At 41.2% G+C, this 18,579-nt stretch overlaps 1 protein-coding gene across 1 annotated transcript; it reads left to right on the top strand.

Moving 5' to 3' along the window:
- Positions 1-5,936: 5,936 nt before the first annotated feature.
- LOC115826770 (myosin-16-like) lies at positions 5,937-17,285 on the top strand. Its single transcript, XM_030790664.1, has 41 exons — positions 5,937-6,146; positions 6,462-6,605; positions 6,711-6,867; positions 7,077-7,104; positions 7,196-7,295; positions 7,468-7,560; positions 7,681-7,744; positions 7,859-7,957; positions 8,064-8,167; positions 8,266-8,404; positions 8,487-8,755; positions 8,851-9,021; positions 9,127-9,303; positions 9,389-9,574; positions 9,689-9,776; positions 9,943-10,060; positions 10,145-10,265; positions 10,368-10,504; positions 10,601-10,682; positions 10,789-10,962; positions 11,048-11,275; positions 11,517-11,621; positions 11,706-11,792; positions 11,877-12,022; positions 12,115-12,205; positions 12,293-12,349; positions 12,430-12,516; positions 12,594-12,839; positions 13,299-13,416; positions 13,500-13,627; positions 13,728-13,924; positions 14,012-14,144; positions 14,237-14,453; positions 14,574-14,710; positions 14,893-14,996; positions 15,131-15,323; positions 15,599-15,802; positions 16,036-16,161; positions 16,245-16,415; positions 16,604-16,804; positions 17,085-17,285. Exons 1-41 carry the CDS (start codon positions 5,937-5,939, stop codon positions 17,283-17,285), a joined length of 5,838 nt encoding a protein of 1,945 aa, XP_030646524.1.
- The last annotated feature ends 1,294 nt before the right edge of the window (positions 17,286-18,579 follow it).

The following is an 18,579-nucleotide window of genomic DNA, read 5'->3' as shown; positions in this document are numbered from 1 at the left end:
CTTATATTATTTCCTCCTCGTAAAATCCCCCGTAGCCTTGAGATTTAACTACACAGGCTAACATTTTCGAGCTCAAAGACGCTCTGACATCATGTTAGCACGGCAATACGTGCACGCTCTCGGCGAACGTAGTAGTGTCCGCGTGTCCTCTTCCTGCATGAAATCTCTCGTATCCTTGCAGTAAAAAAGTCCTGGACATTTAAGCGTTTTTTTGCTTTCGTTCTGATATACCGCGTACAACGTTTGTCCATGCCCTGCGTCTACCATTTATTCATTTGCGCGTCCCACAAAGTATATAAAATAAAATTACTTATATTTTAATTATATGATTACATACATTGCAAAGAATCCCAGTTCATTGTGTCTGTTGATGAAAGAGCTGTCATCTCTCTGGCTGGATACATGTACTAAGTATTTTGAGTCTTTTACACTATTACCAAAAAAACAAAACAAAAAACAACATGTTAGTACACAAGAGCATAGATTGTACACTAGGGAAACCAAGGGTTCTTACATTACATCATTTCTGAGGGGAAAGGACACCCATGCAAGCAGCAATACATGCAGCTGGGGACCATGTTACCATACCACCTAATACAGCAGTAAACACAGTTTACAAGTGCCAAGAGGATCTGGGAACTAATACAGTGCTAAAGCTGGATATGGTGTCTCAGAAACAGTGTTTTAAAAACACACTGATAAAGAGTAAAAAATGTTGGGTTTAATCTGCTGCATTTGTTTCTCACAGGAAGGTAAATCACAACAGTTTATTGCACTTATGAACCTTCTTGAACAGAGATGTTTTTTTGTTTCTTTTCAAGACTTAACATGCATGTTGATACTGGTATGTTTTGAAACCTTAAATATGTGCACGGTGCCAAAGAAAACTACATTTTCCCATAATTCCATGATTACTACAACATACAACATACCAATAACTTCATAGAGCTATATCTTTGTCAACTGTTGTTAGAGCATTAAGGTGTAAAGTCTGTGCAAGAGTTCAGAGGAATACCAAACTCAAAGAAGAGCAATGTAAAGCTCCAGTTAATCTGTGAGCTCTAAGAAATAACAGCGGTCGCATGCTTTGGATCAGCAGGCAGATTGCAACATCCAGCCTCCTAAGTAGAGTAAGCGTACATTAGCAAAGTACAAAGCTAACAACCAACTTTTTCCAGTCTGGTTCCCCACATTTTCATGAGCAGTATTTATGTTCATGCTACCCATAATGGATTCTTGTTGTTTCAATGTAAAAGCTCCAAACTAAATAAAAATAGGACTGATAATGTGTGTGTGCATGCATGTGTGTGTGTGTGTGTGTGTGTGTGTGTGTGTGTGTGTGTGGTGGGGGGAGGGGGTGTTGAGGTGGGAAGTTCTCTGCTTTTGGCTCAACTCTGCCATCTGTAGGATACTAAGAGGAAACAAACAGATATTCTCAGTGATCACTGGAGCAGTTGTGCACATGTCTGTTCACTTAGGATTGTTTACTTAAGCTAGTGAATTCCCTGCAGACTCACATGAGTACATTCTGTTCTCAAATCCTAAGTCAGTGATGAATAAATCTGATCTGTTCTATGACTATGAATCATAAGTATTTTAATCAGGCACAGTGTTTTGTCATCCCTGATTTTTTCCTGAATTCCCCTTTGTTTTTGTTAATTGACACACTTTATATCATGGTATTCCAGTAATACTGGCATCTGCTGATTGGGTCTGAGGGATACTCCAACATAGAATACCTGTGACGACAACCAGGTGTTGGTCTCATTGATTACTCTATCCATATGCATGAACACCAGCAACCATCCAGAGCTAAACTCTTGTCCACTTCCTGATCTGAAAGGTCAGAGCCAATGCAGATTGGTATTGCTCATATTGTCACTACAGAACACTGTAACTGGATTCAGCAGGGCCTGTGCCTCTACTGTGGAGAGGGACACCAGTGAGCAAGCTGCCCAGTTTGGCCATCAAGAGCACTGCAAAAGAGGGAGATGGTATCTCTGTTGACTTCCTCTTGAGGTAAGCTTCTCGCCCACAATGACTGCCAAATTTTTTTCTTGATCATGTGACAGTTTTCTTCTTGTTTCAGCTCTCCTAGATTCTGGAGTGGCCAGCAATTTCATCAGCCCGGAGTAAGTGCACATGGAAGCAAAGATCCGTGTGGTGACATCATGGCCTGAGCCCAAGATGGTGAGTTATGGCGGTTCCTGGGATTTGCCAACACTTACTGCTGATTCATCAGGAACTTGAGCACAATTGCAGCTGCCTTGATGGCCCTGTTAAAAGGGAAACGTAAACAGCTCCACTGGACAGAGGCAAGAGCCCCCTGCCACCTAAAGAGCCACTTCACAACTCCCCCAATTTTCAAGCTGCCACACTCATGCAAGCAGTTAAGCATTAAAATGGACTCCTCAGATGTGGGTGTAGGAGCCGCATTGTCCCAATGTTATACTGAGCCCTCTAAAATATTCCCGTGTGCCTTTAGGAAACTGTCGTCAACTGAGAGGAACTGTAATCATGGGAATGGGAAGCTGCTGGAGGTAAAGTTGGCATTGGAGGACTGGAGACATTGACTGGAGGGATCTCTGGAGCCATTCCTCAGTCTCAGACCATCACAACCTGGAGTACATTTGAGTGGCAAAAAGTTTAAATCCAAGTGAAGCCAGGTGGGTTTTACCATCTTCTACCCAGGCTCCAGGAACGGTAAAACTGATTCCCTCCAGAACCCATTAGTGTGAAGAGGACCATCAGGAGGACAAAACTGTGCCCCTACCAATTCCCCATGAGAGGTCCTATCCGGTAAGCTGCTGCCTCCGCTCATCCCGCAGAAGCCCCGATCACACCTAGCAGTGGACTTTTGTTACTGACCTCTCCCATCTAAGGGAAATATGAATTCTGGTAGTAGATTGTCTTCCAAAGCATGCTGCCTCATACACTTTACTTCCCTCATTTGCCTTCCACGTTGTAGAGGCATTGTTCCAGTGTCTTCCCTGTGTATGGCCTTCCAGAGGACCTGTCAGATCATGGCTCCAAATTCACAGCTTGTGTGTGGAAAGTTGTCCTAGAGAAGTGGGGTCACTGTCAGTCTCCAAAGCGACTGAGTTCCTGCTCTTGGCTGAGTATGCCCATGATTTCCTGCAACACCCATCCACGGGGCCTTGCTCTGTTCGGATGCATTCTGGGCTACAAACCTCCCAGTGTCCCTGGAATCCAAGCCAGGCTGAAAATCCTGTGGCTGATGATTGGTTCAGGTGGGCAGAGTGTGGGGAATGGCCCACATTCATCTGTAGCAAGCTGTCTGTCAGCAGAAGTCCCAAGCCAACCACCACCTCAAGGAAGGGCCTCTCCCCACCCTCCTAAGTTCCATACAGGAGACAGTCTGGCTCTCCACTCAGGACTGCCCTGCTTGAAGCTCAGTCTGGGACTGTTTGAGGTCTGCCGGTAAACTGCACCTTCCTAGTCATTATTGCATTTTACCCTTTTTCCATGTGTCTGCATGTTTCTCCATGTGATTCCTGGTCCCCTCGCTGCTGAGGTGCCCCTTCAGACCCTCCACCTGCAGTAGACATTGACGGCGCTCACGCTTTTAAGACATGCATACTCCTTGACTCCAGCTGCTGTCAGGGGTGCCCTCAGAACTTGGACTGGGAGGAATATCGTCCTGAGGAGCAGTGCTGAGTGCTTTCTGTTGACATCTTGGATCCTGGCCTCATCCAGGATTTCCATCTCTCCCACCCAGACTGCCTTGTGCCACACCATAAGGCATGCACCCCCCGGTTGGTGATGCTCCACGGCAGGAGCTGTGTTTTGGGTACTGTAATGACCTTGTCTCTTCCCCCCTTTGCCCCAACCAGCACTCAGCATCACTGGTCTACTGATCACTGGTCTGACCAGTTCCATCATTCGATCATGGTTTGCACCTGGGTTTGTTAATTTAGTCTTTGAACCTGTGTATGTACCCTTGGTTTTGTGACTTCCTTTTCTGTGGAATTGACTCTACTTGATGTCTGCTTGCTGAGGCCTTAAGTTTGAGAAACCTTCTGTTGTGCCAGTTCTGTATCCTGTCACCTGTAATCCATCATGTCCTGTGCTTGTGTTTCTGAAATCTGTATTCTGCTGGTTTGAACCATTTGTTTAAATAAAGTTTACTGGAATGCATATTGCAGTCCTGCCTCCAGTCTGTTTCAGCTGTAAAACTGATGCCTCATTGAAGAAACAATCTTGTGCTGATTTGCAAGTTAACAAACTAAATGTTCACCCAAGGAGCATTTGTTGTTTTTATACACTGGACTGTTTGCAATTTTCAAAACGGTTCACATAGCAAAGTTTTCAAAACTGAAGAAAACAAGAGACTACAATTCATGCTCATACTGATTTCAGTTGCATTCTAAAATTACAAAGTACATTTTATGCATCGGATTGTTTTGGTTGTAATAGGCAGCTCATGATTCTCCATCAGTGGCTAATGGTTTCCTTTTAAATTTGTAACTCAGCACTTGGCAAGTGGCAGCTGTTACACTAGCTAGAACCTCGTCCCAAGAGCACGAGACTCACTCTCATCCTCACATTTAGCAGTCTTATTTAGTTTGCAAAGTTGAGACCCTTGGATGATTTGTGCAGTTGTTCAGAATACCTCTCGTGTGTCTTGGGAGGGAGAATGTGTTCACAGCTACTTTAAGGAGTTACCACCCCTAATGGACCTCTCTTGTATATAGAAGTGGAGCATTTAATTATGTCTCAATGCAATCTCTGGGATTAACAAACCACAACGGCACTGCAATCGAGATAATGAAGGACAATGTTTTCATTGTCTTTACTTTTTTAAATATCACAGCAACGACGTATTTATGATGATCAGTTACTTTAGAAATGTCGAGTTGAATGTGTTAAACATCAGCATGCACCACAATTGAATTGTATGAAAAGAAATAATAAACATGGTATGTAAGCACAGAACCTTCAGCCCTTTGTACAATTATCATTCAGCACAGTTCAGCATTAATTTGAATATGCCACTTTCCATCCTGTACGCAGGATTACCAACACAGCATTAAAGAATAATAGCATAATAAATTAAATGTACCATTCCCCCAAACAGGCCATTATAATATTTATAAGTGTTTTTGTGGTCAACCAGTATGCATAGTTCCACACAATTTTCTCAACAGCCAATGATGTTATTATTATTTTTCCCTTAAAGAACCAGGTTCATAATAATAAAAAAAGTTCATGAAAAGTGGTACAAAATTATTTAATATTTTGAAAGAGTATAATAAATTAAGAGAAACAAGTAGATAAATACTGCATTAATTCACTTTATTTTGGTTCAGTTAGTCGCCAGAAATACCAAACACAGGCAGAGCAACATAGTGTTTTCGCTGCCCTGAATGCCAAAAAAGGTCAGAGGGAGACTGCAGAATTCCCTGAACTCTGAGCAGGAGATTGTGGAATTCCCTAAACTCGAAGCTATTGAGTGATCTTCCCCTAATGGAGCTATCTAAAACTTTGGGTAATGGCTTTCTTAATAGTCATGCCCAAATCAGGAGTCTGGCTCATCATATATAACAGCTCACCCACAATCTGCACCCACATCATTTCTCCCAGTATTTTCCTTTGCAGCAGTAAGTGCACAGAACAGATATTATATTTAACTCTTGTTGGAAGTTCCTCTGTAATTTGTTATTATAATTGCTCATTGGCCATACCGTTTAACAGATATTAAATAGACTTTTTCAAAAATGTAGTATTGGAGATCGTTCTTCAAACTTTAATGTTATGCATATAGTTACGCTGTTAATGTTTTCCTTCTCCTTCTCACTGAAATCTTTTTTGTGTGTTGTCTGATGCTGTCTACTGTCTCTTCCGATGCAGCTGCTTGAAGGAAAGCCTCTCTGTGACTGACTGGGGTCCTGTGGTTGAGAAGACACAAGGCCACCATGCCAGGTGCATACAAAGGTGAGTGTGGGGACGATGTGGACCCCATGCCGTTTTTGGCCCCCAGTGAGAAGGAGAAGCTGGAGGCCATGAACAAACCTTATGACATCAAGAAATCCTGTTGGGTTAAGGACGAGAAAGAAGCTTTCCTCGCAGGGGAGATCCAGTCTGAGGACGGGGACAAAGTCACCGTGAAGACTGTCAAAAACACGGTATATAACTATTGTTTTCATACCACATTTGAACAGAGCTGTCACTTCCGTTTTTAATTTTATTATTTATTTTTTTATTAGCCAAATATTCAGTTAGTTCATGTAACCAAGTCTTTACAAACAGTCGTAAGATGGTTGATAACAAAATATTTCATGAGTCTGAGAAAGCATAACTGTTTCCATCTTTTCAAGGTTTTAATTCAGGTTAGTTCATTTTCACATCTGTTGAAAAATTCAGTAATGACACTTTTGATTCAATGTTCAACACAATTCCCACCTTACAGACACACGAATTCACTTTGACTTTTCCATCAGACTGTGACAGTGAAGAAGGAAGACATTCAGCAAATGAATCCTCCAAAGTTCTATCAGGCTAGTGACATGGCTAACTTGACTTTCCTAAATGAAGCAAGTGTGCTAGACAATCTTCGCTCACGCTATGTCAAGATGAGAATCTACGTGAGTTCATGAATTTTCTTGAAGTTTATGTGCATGAAACATACAACTGATACAAATTATGTTAATGGTTGATGGTGTGTGTAAATAACTCATTCTCTATTTCAGACCTATTCAGGATTATTCTGTGTAACAATCAATCCATACAAGTGGCTTCCGATTTATGGGGCGAAGGTAGCCCAAATGTTTAAGGGAAAGAAACGAAATGAAGTTCCTCCTCACCTTTTTTCTATCTCTGACAATGCTTATCATGACATGCTGATGGGTAAGTTCCAGGACTGAAAAGATAAAATGTTATAAAGTAAAGCAAGGCATATTTAATTGAAATATCCTTATGTTTTGAATATATAAATATATATATATTTTGATCTATAAAGTTTAGGTCATCTAGTGTAACATAATAATAATTTAATAGTACTTCACGATAGCTAATTTCAGGTTCATGTTTTTTTTTTTTGTTTTGTTTTTTTTCAGAGCAAGAGAACCAGTCCATGCTGATCACGTAAGTTTTCCCTACAGTATAAATTAGGCCTCCTAATTTAAGAATAAGAAGCACTATCCCTGTTACATTTTAAATATATCCATTTTTTAAGTGGAGAATCCGGTGCTGGCAAGACTGAAAACACCAAAAAGGTCATCCAATACTTTGCTAACGTGGGCGCCACAGGAGGAAAACAATCTCCAGATTCCAAGGCAAATAAAACATTATTTTCTACAAACTATTCTAACACTCTCACAGGCTGTGTTTATCAAACTATTACTTCAGATAATTTGACAATTTTCAGTTAATTTTGACTAATGTACATCATTAAGACAACATCTTAGTCAACATTAGACAAAATCCAATCCAATTCTTGTCTCACAGGGTTCCCTGGAGGATCAAATCATCCAGGCTAACCCTGTCCTAGAGGCTTTTGGCAATGCCAAAACCACCAGAAACAATAACTCTTCTCGATTTGTAAGACACCTTTTTTCCATTTAATTTTTGCAGAGAAGATCATATCCATAACTGTATACACGTATATGAGAACAGCACCAATAAATTTTATCTCTGTGCAACTCTGCTGTTTCATCACAGGGTAAATTCATTCGAATCCACTTTGGGCCAACAGCTAAGCTGGCTGGTGCTGACATTGAAAGTTGTAAGTTTAAATTTAATTCAGCATCATCTTCAATGAGCATCTTAGTTTTCAAAAAAAGAAAAGAAAAGAAGAAAAAAAAATTTAACTGACGTAAAATTTCATCTATGTCTCAAGATCTCTTGGAGAAGTCCCGTGTAATATCCCAACAAGCTGCGGAACGTGGCTATCACATCTTCTATCAACTTCTCTCTGGGAAAATTCCAGAGCTGATTGGTGAGTAACGACAAATTAACTCAAATATTATTTTAATATTAAAATGATGGAGAAAATGATGGAGAATCCATGATTACTAAATCATACATGCTGTTTTCTCTACCAGAGACCCTCTTGTTGGTACCTGATCCTAACCAGTATGTTTGGGTCTGCCAGGGGGTCACTATAGTGGACAATATGGATGATGGTGAAGAACTGCTACTCACTGATGTAATTAACACAAAATGAAACCTCACTAAAAGTGTTGTAGTATACCCAAATACTCCTTAACAAATTAAGAAATGAAATTCTCTGTTTCATTCCTGTAGGTGGCATTTAATGTCCTCGGCTTCACTCCTGAGGAGAAAATGAGTATTTATAAGTTGACAGGTGGCATCATGCACTTTGGTAACATGAAGTTCAAGCAGAAACCAAGAGAAGAGCAAGCTGACGTTGACTCAACTGAGGGTGAGAAAACTAAATTTAAAAAAGTCCTAAAATGGAAACATAAAGGCTTTAGTTTCACTGTTGGGTTTTGATCTTTTCTCAGTGGCTGACAAAGTTGCCCACCTCATGGGGATCAACTCTGGGGACCTTCAGAAGGGAATCACCAGGCCTCGAGTTAAAGTAGGTAATGAGTTTGTGACCAAAGGTCAGAACCAGGACCAGTGTGTCTACTCCATCGGGGCACTGGCCAAAGCGGTCTATGACAGAATGTTCAAGTGGATGGTTGCCAGAATCAACAAAACCTTGGACACCAAGATGCAACGACAGTTCTTCATTGGTGTGCTTGATATTGCAGGCTTTGAAATCTTTGAGGTAACTACGGAGACATCGTGAGACACTATTCACCACATTGTGCTAAAGTTAGTCAACCATCATCACTTTCTTTGCTTCTTGATGTTTTTCCACAGTTCAACAGCTTTGAACAGCTGTGCATCAATTTCACAAATGAAAAGCTGCAACAGTTTTTCAATCACCACATGTTTGTTCTGGAGCAAGAGGAGTACAAGAAGGAGGGAATAGACTGGGTGTTCATAGACTTTGGACTAGATCTGCAGGCCTGCATTGAGCTTCTGGAGAAGGTTAACTGACCTTACTCTCTATTTTTTTTAGCTTCATTTACCAAACAGATGAGACAGACTTTTTAAATCTTTAAAAAAAATCACCTTTTAATTGATCAATTTCAGCCAATGGGGATCTTCTCCATTCTTGAGGAGCAATGTGTGTTCCCAAAAGCTACTGATGCCACCTTTAAGGCTGCTCTGTATGACAATCATCTGGGCAAGTCCAGCAACTTCCTCAAGCCAAAAGGGGGGAAGAAAGGTCCAGAGGCCCATTTTGAGCTGGTTCACTATGCTGGCACAGTGAGTCATAAAACTCATCTCATACATATTTACAAGGTATCATTTTAGGTTGTTTTGATCTTGACTAATGCCCTCTAATACCCAGGTGGGATACAACATTGGGGGCTGGCTGGAGAAGAACAAGGACCCCCTAAATGAGACGGTGGTTGGACTTTTCCAGAAGTCCTCCATGTCTCTCTTGGCTTTCCTCTTCAAAGAAGAGGAGGCTGTTCCAGGGGCAAAGAAACAAAAGAAGGGTTCATCTTTTCAGACTGTCTCTGCTTTCTACAGGGTAATTATCTCTTATCTGAATACTTATTATTTTCCAGCAATGATAATACAATTCATAAGTGATGACTCCACTGTCTCTTAAGCAACTTTTTTTGCTCTAATACTTTCTCAACAGGAACAGCTTAATAAACTGATGAGTACTCTTCGCAGCACAGCTCCACACTTTGTACGCTGTATCGTGCCCAACGAGTATAAACAATCAGGTAAGATTCAATGTGGAAGATGTGAAGAAATATCGTTTAGGTCGCTCATGTGGGGGCCTTGTTATGTACAGTTAACATCTCACTTAGATTATTTGTTTTAGTGCTGTATAGTGCTGTATATGCAGCTTGTCACAGTCCTCTGAAGTAAGATCTTGTATGTTCCTAGGTGTTAGTGATGCATTTCTTATCCTGCATCAACTTGCCTGCAACGGTGTCCTAGAGGGAATCCGTATTTGTAGAAAAGGTTTTCCTAACAGACTGCAGTACCCAGAGTTTAAGCAGAGGTATTTTTCTATAGTCCAATACTTGCTACTTTGCTGAAATCATTCCAAGCATGCAGTTAATAGGTTCTCCTGAACCTTTCACAGATATTACATCCTAAACCCCAACATCATCCCAAAGGGATTTGTTGACAACAAAAAAGCCTCTGAGATGATTCTGGGCTCCATTGGTTTGGACAACATGGAGTACAGAATAGGGCACACAAAGGTACGTTCAATCCTAGTTTTGCAGGTCTTTAATATATGAGGGTACTAAACCTGAGTTAAAGTTTTATGTTAAGATGTGGTATGCTCTCTATCATCCCATTAGGTGTTCTTCCGTGCTGGTGTCCTGGCAAAGCTTGAGGACATGCGAGATGAGCGGCTTGCTAAGATCATGACCATGCTGCAGGCTCGTCTCAGGGGAACCCTCATGAGAATTGAGTTTAAGAAAATGCTTGACAGAAGGTCCATGTCTTCAATTTTCTACTCTCTTTCACTGATTATTGTTGCTAATTTACAATAAACCTGTTACCATTTCTGCCTTATCTGTTCTTCTTCCAGAATTGCTCTCATGGCTATCCAACGAAATGTAAAGAAGTTCCTTCAGCTTCGATACTGGGGTTGGTGGAAACTATATACAAAAGTGAGTGCAAAATATCAGGACATCTACACCTTAATATGTTGCCACCTTACCCAGTCCATTCTTGCATCTTTACTTTTATGCCCACTGTTTCATTGTTCCTTTCTAGGTCAAACCTTTGCTCCATGTAGCTCGCCAAGAGGAAGAGATGAAGGCAAAGGAGGAGGAGTTGCGAGCGGCACTTGAAAAGACAGCAGAAATGGTAGAAAAGCTCAAAGAGCTTGATGAAAAAGTGGCCACTCTCTCCAAAGAGAAGAATGACTTGGCTTTAGCCCTGGCAGCTGTAAGTCTAAAACAGGTTATGTTGATTATTTCTGTTTGTATTTACCACGGATGGTAGTCTGTACATTATAATGTTTCATCATCAGGAGCAAGATGCAACAGCAGATGCTGAGGAGCGCTTTGCTCAGCTGATGAAACAGAAGATTGGCATAGAGGAGCAAATTCAGGATATGAAGGAGAGACTGGAGGAGGAAGAGAGTGCTGCCATTGCCCTGGGGGATCAGAAGCGCAAAGTGGAAGAAGAACTGATGGAGCTCAAAAGAGACCTAGAGAGTTTGGAGTCAACTCTGGCAAAAACAGAAAAGGAAAAACAGGTGCAAGCTGAGAATGATTCATTGATTACGGATTGACAATGAATTACCAAGCCCATAGTAAATCAACAGGACACTGATACCTTCAACAATTTGCCAACAGACTCAAACTTGTGAAAGTAACCCATTTGTAACACATCGTTTAGATATGATTTGAGTCTTTTACAGGGTGAAAAGCAGCAGAAATGTAAAATTGTCTCAAATATCTCCAGTTACTGATTCTCAGATTTATCATCTGTTCTAGGGCCTTGACACCAAAGTGCGTTCTCTAACAGGAGATCTTGGCCAAAAGGATGACACAATTGCCAAACTCCAGAAGGAAAAGAAAGCTCTTGAGGAACTGCAACAGGTTAGGGCAAGCTTCTTTGGACAAAATATTCCACACTAACTTTATCTGCTCAGGAACTGAAAACATGTTTTGTGATGCTTTTAGAAAACTCTGGATGATCTTCAAGCTGAGGAGGACAAAGTAAACCATCTGACAAAGAGCAACAGCAAGCTCACCACTCAAGTGCATGAGGTGAGTGTTCCTACTAAGCATCACAGAAAGTGCAGCCAATTGTTTCCTTAGCCAACATTTTACAACGAGGTTCCTCCTCTTCAGCTTGAGGATAACTGGGAACAGGAGAAGAAAATCCGAGCAGAGGTGGAAAAAGCCAGACGCAAAGCTGAGGGTGACCTCAAGATGACTATTGAAAACCTCAATGAGATGGAACGATCTAAGATCGATCTGGAGGAGGTTGTTAAAAAGTGAGCATATTTAGAACAAGTCTGTTTCATATGCTACTGCCAGTCCAAACAAATAATAAGGATTCCATAAATCCATTGTTTCTGCATTGCAGGAGGGACTTAGAGATTAATCATGTGAATGCTAAACTGGAAGACGAACAGTCTCTCAGCTCTACTCTGCATAGGAAGCTCAAAGAGCACCAGGTAATAAAAAGAATAATGAAAACAGATACCTCTGAATGCATTCTCTTTAAATTATGACTGAATCAACATCCTGTCCCTGTCAACAAGGCCCGCATTGAGGAGCTTGAGGAAGAGTTGGAAGCTGAGAGGGCAATAAGAGCTAAGGTATTTTAGTCCATTCACAAGACATTTCCTTGTCCTTTTTTCACATATTCATTAACCATAACTTCCTTTTGTGAGTTCAGGTGGAGAAACAGCGAGCTGATTTGTCTCGAGATCTAGAGGATCTTGGAGACAGACTGGAGGAAGCAGGAGGTGCCACTGCTGCTCAGGCATGTCTATAAATCATGTTAAGTCGCAACACATGCCAGTTTTCACAGGCCATGCCCTGACAGTTTCGTTTCTTCAGATTGAGCAGAACAAGAAGCGAGAGGCTGAGCTCCTGAAACTGCGCAGGGAGCTAGAGGAAGCCGCGCTGCAGGCTGAAGCCACAGCCTCTGCTCTACGCAAGAAGCATGCCGACTCCATGTCTGAACTGGCCGAACATGTAGAGAATCTGCAGAGAGTCAGAATCAAACTGGAGAAGGACAAGCAGATCATGAAGGCAGAGATTGATGACCTCAATGCCACTGTAGAGTCTGTCCAGAAGGCCAAGGTGAGAGAAGCAATAATCACTGTAATGAATCAGCTTCACTGTAATGAATTAGTAGGATTGACATAAAAATGATTTTTAAAATGCAGAGTAGTGTGATAGAATAGTTTAACTTGACTTTCTCACTTACTGTTGGCTAAATGTAGGGAATGAAAATTCGCAAAATTAAACTATTATGATTCCCCTAAGGAGAGAGAAGCCACACATACCCAGTTAATTTCTAATTAAACATTCCCTGAGCATCAAAGGGTGCACTAGGGTCTGAGCAATTGGTTTGTGCCTGTAGCTGATTTGCTACTGCAGCTACAGTCCCCAGGCCAGCAATTTGAATCTGATTCCCCCAGGCAAGCAATTTGCATGCGATTTGGGATGAGACTATTACAGATACAAAAAGCAATTCTCAATATGAGTGAACATTTATTTGATGCTTTAATGATTTAAATGGTTTCATTCAACACCCAGATGAACTCAGAGGCCCACGTTCGCAAATTAGAGGACAACTTGGCAGAGGCCAACTCTAGGTTGGCAGAGATGGAGAGATCCCAAACGGAGCTAAATGCAATTAAGATCCGTCTGTCAGGTAAGAATAGTTTAGGTTAATAATAATAATGTGATGATTAAAAATTTCATGCAGCATGTCTATAAAAACGTTCTGTTCCGCAGCTGAGAACAGTGATCTGAGTCGTGAACTGGAGGAGACACAAAGTAAGCTCAACCAGGTCACACGCATAAAGGCAACACTAACAACTCAAAATGATGAGCTCAAGAGACAGATCGATGAAGAGTCAAAGGTGATAATAATTTCACACATCTTGCAAGTGTTTTTTTTTAATGTGTGGTATAAGAAAGTTGAGCCAGAACACTTAAGCTCTATATTTTTTACTTATTCAGGCTCGTAGTGCAGCAGTCATTGGACTGGCAAATGCTCGTCATGACTTGGACCTCATGAAGGAGCAGCTGGAGGAGGAACAGGAGAGCAAGGCAGAGATGCATCGCCTGATCTCCAAGCTCAACTCTGAGGTGACAACCTGGAGGACCAAGTATGAAACCGATGCTATTCAAAAAACAGAGGAGTTGGAGGAGACTAAGTGAGTAAAAAGGAATGAGACCAAGCCCTTAACCACAGTCAAACATACTGTTTGCAGATTCAAAAAAAGATAAAAACCTCTCCACAGGCGTAAACTTGCTGTCAGGCTCCAGGAAGCAGAGGAAGCTGCAGAGGCCGCACAGGCTAGAGCAGCGAGCTTAGAAAAGGTCAAACAGAGGCTTCAAGGAGAAGTGGAGGATCTAACTATTGACCTGGAAAAGGTATGGGTTAGTAAACAAACGATTGCCAGGGTTTCCTTGGGACCATAGCCGATTTGAGGGTTCACAGGGGTCTCTCTTTTTCTTCTATATAGTCCAATGCTGCAGCTGCAGCCCTTGACAAGAAGCAGCGCAGTTTTGACAAGATGATTGCTGAGTGGAGCCAGAAGTGTGAGGAGCTGCAGGTAGAACTAGACAGTTCCCAAAAGGAATGTCGCTCCTATATGACAGAGGTGTACAAACTCAAGACTGCCTATGAGGAGTCACTTGACCATCTGGAAACTGTCAAGAAAGATAATAAGACCCTCTCCGGTAATTTTACAAACAACTTCGATTACAAGCCGTAGAATCATTCCCTATGTAACTGCATGACTGAAACCTTATATTCAGCACATTCACTGGTTTGCCCTGTATGTTCTGATTAACTAACAGAGGAGATCAAAGATCTTGTGGAGCAGTTGGGTGAAGGTGGGAAGAGTGTCCATGAGCTTCAAAAGGCCAGGAAGAAACTGGAGGTTGAGAAGGATGAATTACAACTGGCCCTGGAGGAGGCTGAAACCTGCCTGGAGGTAATCTAATACTTTAGCGAAATGCACCAAATTACTGATGAATTTCCTTTGGAAAAGTATGTTAGTTTGTGTTTTTAGCCATTTCTGTTCATTAAAAAAGACTGCTCTATTCTAAAAAAAAAAAAAAAAAAAAATGTGGAGTTTACAAATGAAATGCATATATCTGCTTTGCTAACACCAAGGTTGAGGAGAGTAAGCTGGTGCGTGTCCAGCTGGAACTGGCTCAGGTCAAAGCGGACATTGATCGCAGAATTCATGAGAAGGAAGAAGAGTTTGAGATAACAAGGTGGGGACCCAGTTAGTAATGAAAGTGTACTTTACCACCTCTCCAAAATGCTTAAGACACAAAGTTCCTCTAACATTGTAATTGGGTGCTAAAGAAGAGCATGCCTTTGAATAGGGTTCTTTATGTTCCTGCAGGAAGAACCACCAGCGAGCCATGGAGTCCTTGCAAGCTAGCCTAGAGGCAGAGGCCAAAGGTCGCGCCGAGGCTTTGAGGATGAAAAAGAAGATGGAGTCAGACCTGAATGAGATGGAAATCCAGCTGGACCATGCCAATAAGAATAACAGTGAATTAGTCAAAACACTAAAGAAACTGCAACAGCAGATCAAAGTGAGTCACATCTATCTGTTCACACTGCTTTCTCTTTTTTTCTTTTACTTTTCTTTTACTTCTTCTTCTCCTTATTTGAAGAAGAAGAAGAAGAAGAAGAGATATAGAATTTTCATTATTTTTGTTGTTGCTGCATATTAGACCAGTACTGTAGTATATGGTATTACTATAGTATTACATACACTGAGAATGGCAGGCATGATTAATCTGGTATTTTGCTGACTTTGGTGTTCTCTGACTGATTGTGAGGTCTTCCTTTGCTCGTTTACTGATAGGATATGCAGATGCAGATGGATGAGGACGCACGAATACATGAGGAGTTGCGGGAGCAATACAACCTGCAGGAACGGCGTCTAAACTTGTTACAGACTGAGATGGAGGAGGTGCGCAGTGGGCTAGAGGCTTCTGAGCGCTCCCGGAAGCTTATTGAGCAGGAGCTGGTGGAAGTCACCGAGCACCACAATGACCTCAAAGTACAGGTACAGTACAGACATTAAATACAACACACGATCATAGTACTATATTACCAATAACGATTTTCATGAGCCAGTCATAGAAGCTCTGCCATGAACAGGTTGATTTAAATGTTTTCCTTTTTTTGATACACAGACTAGATTTGTGGCTCAAAATGGAGACTGTGGAATGTTTTCTCAAACTGCTTTGGTTATTAATAATGTTTTGTGACAAAGTAACAGCTTGTTCTTTCCACCAGAACCAAAGTTTGATTGCCATCAAACGCAAAATGGAAGCAGACATGGTTCGTCTCTCCAATGAAAACGAAGAGATCATCAGCGAGTTCCGCTCCGCTGACGAGAGGGCAAAGAAAGCCATCGCAGATGTAGGTGTTGGGCTGGTTCCACATGGTTTCATGATTTACAATACCTGCCTGAGAGGCAAATGAGATTTTCATGTGTTTCCCAGGCAACGCGCATGGCAGAGGAGCTGCGTCAGGAGCAGGACCACTGCATGCATCTGGAGAAGATAAAAAAGAACAATGAGGTCACCATCAAAGACCTCCAGCTCAAGGTTGAGGAAGCTGAGCAGCTCGCCTTGAAAGCTGGAAAACGAACCATACAAAAACTGGAAGCCAGAGTGAGGCCCACAAACTTTTCTTTTTCTTTCTTTCTTTCTTTCTTTCTTTCTTTCTTTCTTTCTTTCTTTTTAATGCATTTCATAAGTTTGTTACATCTTCATAAGTTCTTCACACCTATAAACAAACCACCACAAGCTCCTCATACCTTTATACAAAACTTTTAAGACTGTCTCTTGCTTGCATAAAGGTTAAGGAAGTGGAAACTGAACTGGACACAGAGCAGAAGCGCCACGTTGAGACTGTTAAGATCCTGCGTAAGAATGAACGCCGTCTAAAGGAGCTTGTCTTCCAGACTGAGGAGGACCATAAGACAAATCAGCGCATGCAAGAGCTGGTTGAGAAACTGCAGAACAAACTGAAGTCTTATAAGAGGCAGATAGAGGAAGCAGTGAGTGCTCACAAAGCCTAATGATGACACGTCTCTCATGCCACACGAATTCACTGAAACATAATACATTTCCTATTATGTAAGGTGTTTAAAAAAGCCTAACATACCACTGACATTGTAAATTATTTGGGAGAAAAACAGATCCATCCAAAGAAAACCCGAACACAATAGCTTGTCATTGAATAAAACTGCAAATGTTTAATAATGTTTAATATTCGCTGAAAATGTAAATAAATGAAGATTGTATCTGGAACACTCTCTTGCTGTCATTTGCCAACAGGAGGAGCAAGCCAATGCGAGTCTGTCCAAGTATAGGAAGACAGTACATGAGCTGGATGACGCTGAGGAGAGAGCAGGCATGGCAGAGATGGCGCTGAACAAACTTCGCACCAGAAACCGCGCCTCAGTGGGTAAAGGCTTTACCAATGTAGAAATTGTCCAAGTTACCAAAACCTCCTCTAAAAGTTCCTCTGGGGAATAGACCACCCTGATCAGGCGGCGAATGGGTAAGACATGAATGATCAACCTAATAACAAAATATAACAAGTATAGCAAGCTATACTGTGACATGTTTGTGTTGCATCTATGATCTTCTCATTTTGATAGTACTTTTTAGATAATTAAACTTTCTAAAGTTAGAATGTACTGATACTAATAGTCAACTGCATGTTTGTCTTTTTTATTTATTTATTTTTTAAGGTGACACACATACTGCCCCCACTTACTCTCCAACTGAAGAGCACTTGAATGGAGAACAAGGATCAGAGGAACACACAAGTCTTAAACCAATCTGAAAAAAGTCTTAAATTTAGTCTTTTCGTGTAGTTTTTGTCTCTGTTGTGTATCATCATGCATCATAGTGGTTTTGTCTGGGTTTTTTGTTGTTTTTGTTGTTGTGAAAACCATGGTGGAAGTGCTCTTTAAGAATGGGGAATGACTGGGGGAAGGCTGCACTCTCATATCAACGATGGAGAGTACACCCCCTGTATGTCACTCATCAGCTATGAATTAATGTAAGAGATAAACTGCAGTTTTAATAAACTTTAAGCAAATCTCACTGTGCATATTGTTACTTTTTGTTTTCCCTTTTGCCAGAATAGTCTCATGTACAATTTATATGATTTTTCTATATGAAAGAGCTTATGCAGTATATGTACATTTATACAGTACAGCACTCCAGGCTTATATATGGGGGTTGAGCACTCAATAGATGCTTTTACTGGGAAATTTCCTTTCTAAGTGGAGCCAAAAGTCAATATGATGCAGTAACTCACTGACTGCCACTCTTAACAAAAGAGCTATTACTATAATTTGCAGAGGGAGATGCCAAGAGCATAAAAACACTAAAAAAAAAGCACTATACACATCAAAACGTACTACAAGGCTTGTGCTCATAAACATAGATGTATGTCTCTTGATAAGATAATATGAGAAAACACTCTATCATATAAGAAGAGTTGTTTGATCTGACAGTGGCATGATGGGTTTTAAAAGCTATGTGTCAAGGTGTGAAGTGGTGTATGTAACTATGATGCACCTTAATGAGACAAAAGGTATTCTCAAGTCACCGAGCGCATTTATTTTGAAAATGTAACTATCTCATAAAGCATTTAGTTAAAGACATACTGCACGTAATAATACTACAGGACATTTCTGAATGTACTTACCTATAAGCAGTAGGTGACTTTTAATTTTTTAACAGGAGGGATGGCCCAGTGGCCAACAGTGGAGATGACCCAATGGTCACTGACACTACTCTGTAGCGTATATAGGGG

This window comes from Chanos chanos, chromosome 13, assembly GCF_902362185.1.
Source record: "Chanos chanos chromosome 13, fChaCha1.1, whole genome shotgun sequence".
In the NCBI taxonomy this organism is placed as follows: domain Eukaryota; kingdom Metazoa; phylum Chordata; class Actinopteri; order Gonorynchiformes; family Chanidae; genus Chanos; species Chanos chanos.
The sequence above is the reverse complement of the archived record's forward strand: the minus strand, read 5'-3'. Positions and strand labels throughout refer to the sequence as shown.

Bases quoted from the DNA above. Each gene is read 5' to 3' on its own strand.
- LOC115826770 (XM_030790664.1), top strand. From the start codon at position 5,937: ATGCCAGGTGCATACAAAGGTGAGTGTGGGGACGATGTGGACCCCATG. The intron at 6,868-7,076 runs GTAAGTTCCAGG...GTTTTTTTTCAG, and splicing joins TTATCATGACATGCTGATGG to AGCAAGAGAACCAGTCCATG. The intron at 7,105-7,195 runs GTAAGTTTTCCC...CCATTTTTTAAG, and splicing joins AACCAGTCCATGCTGATCAC to TGGAGAATCCGGTGCTGGCA.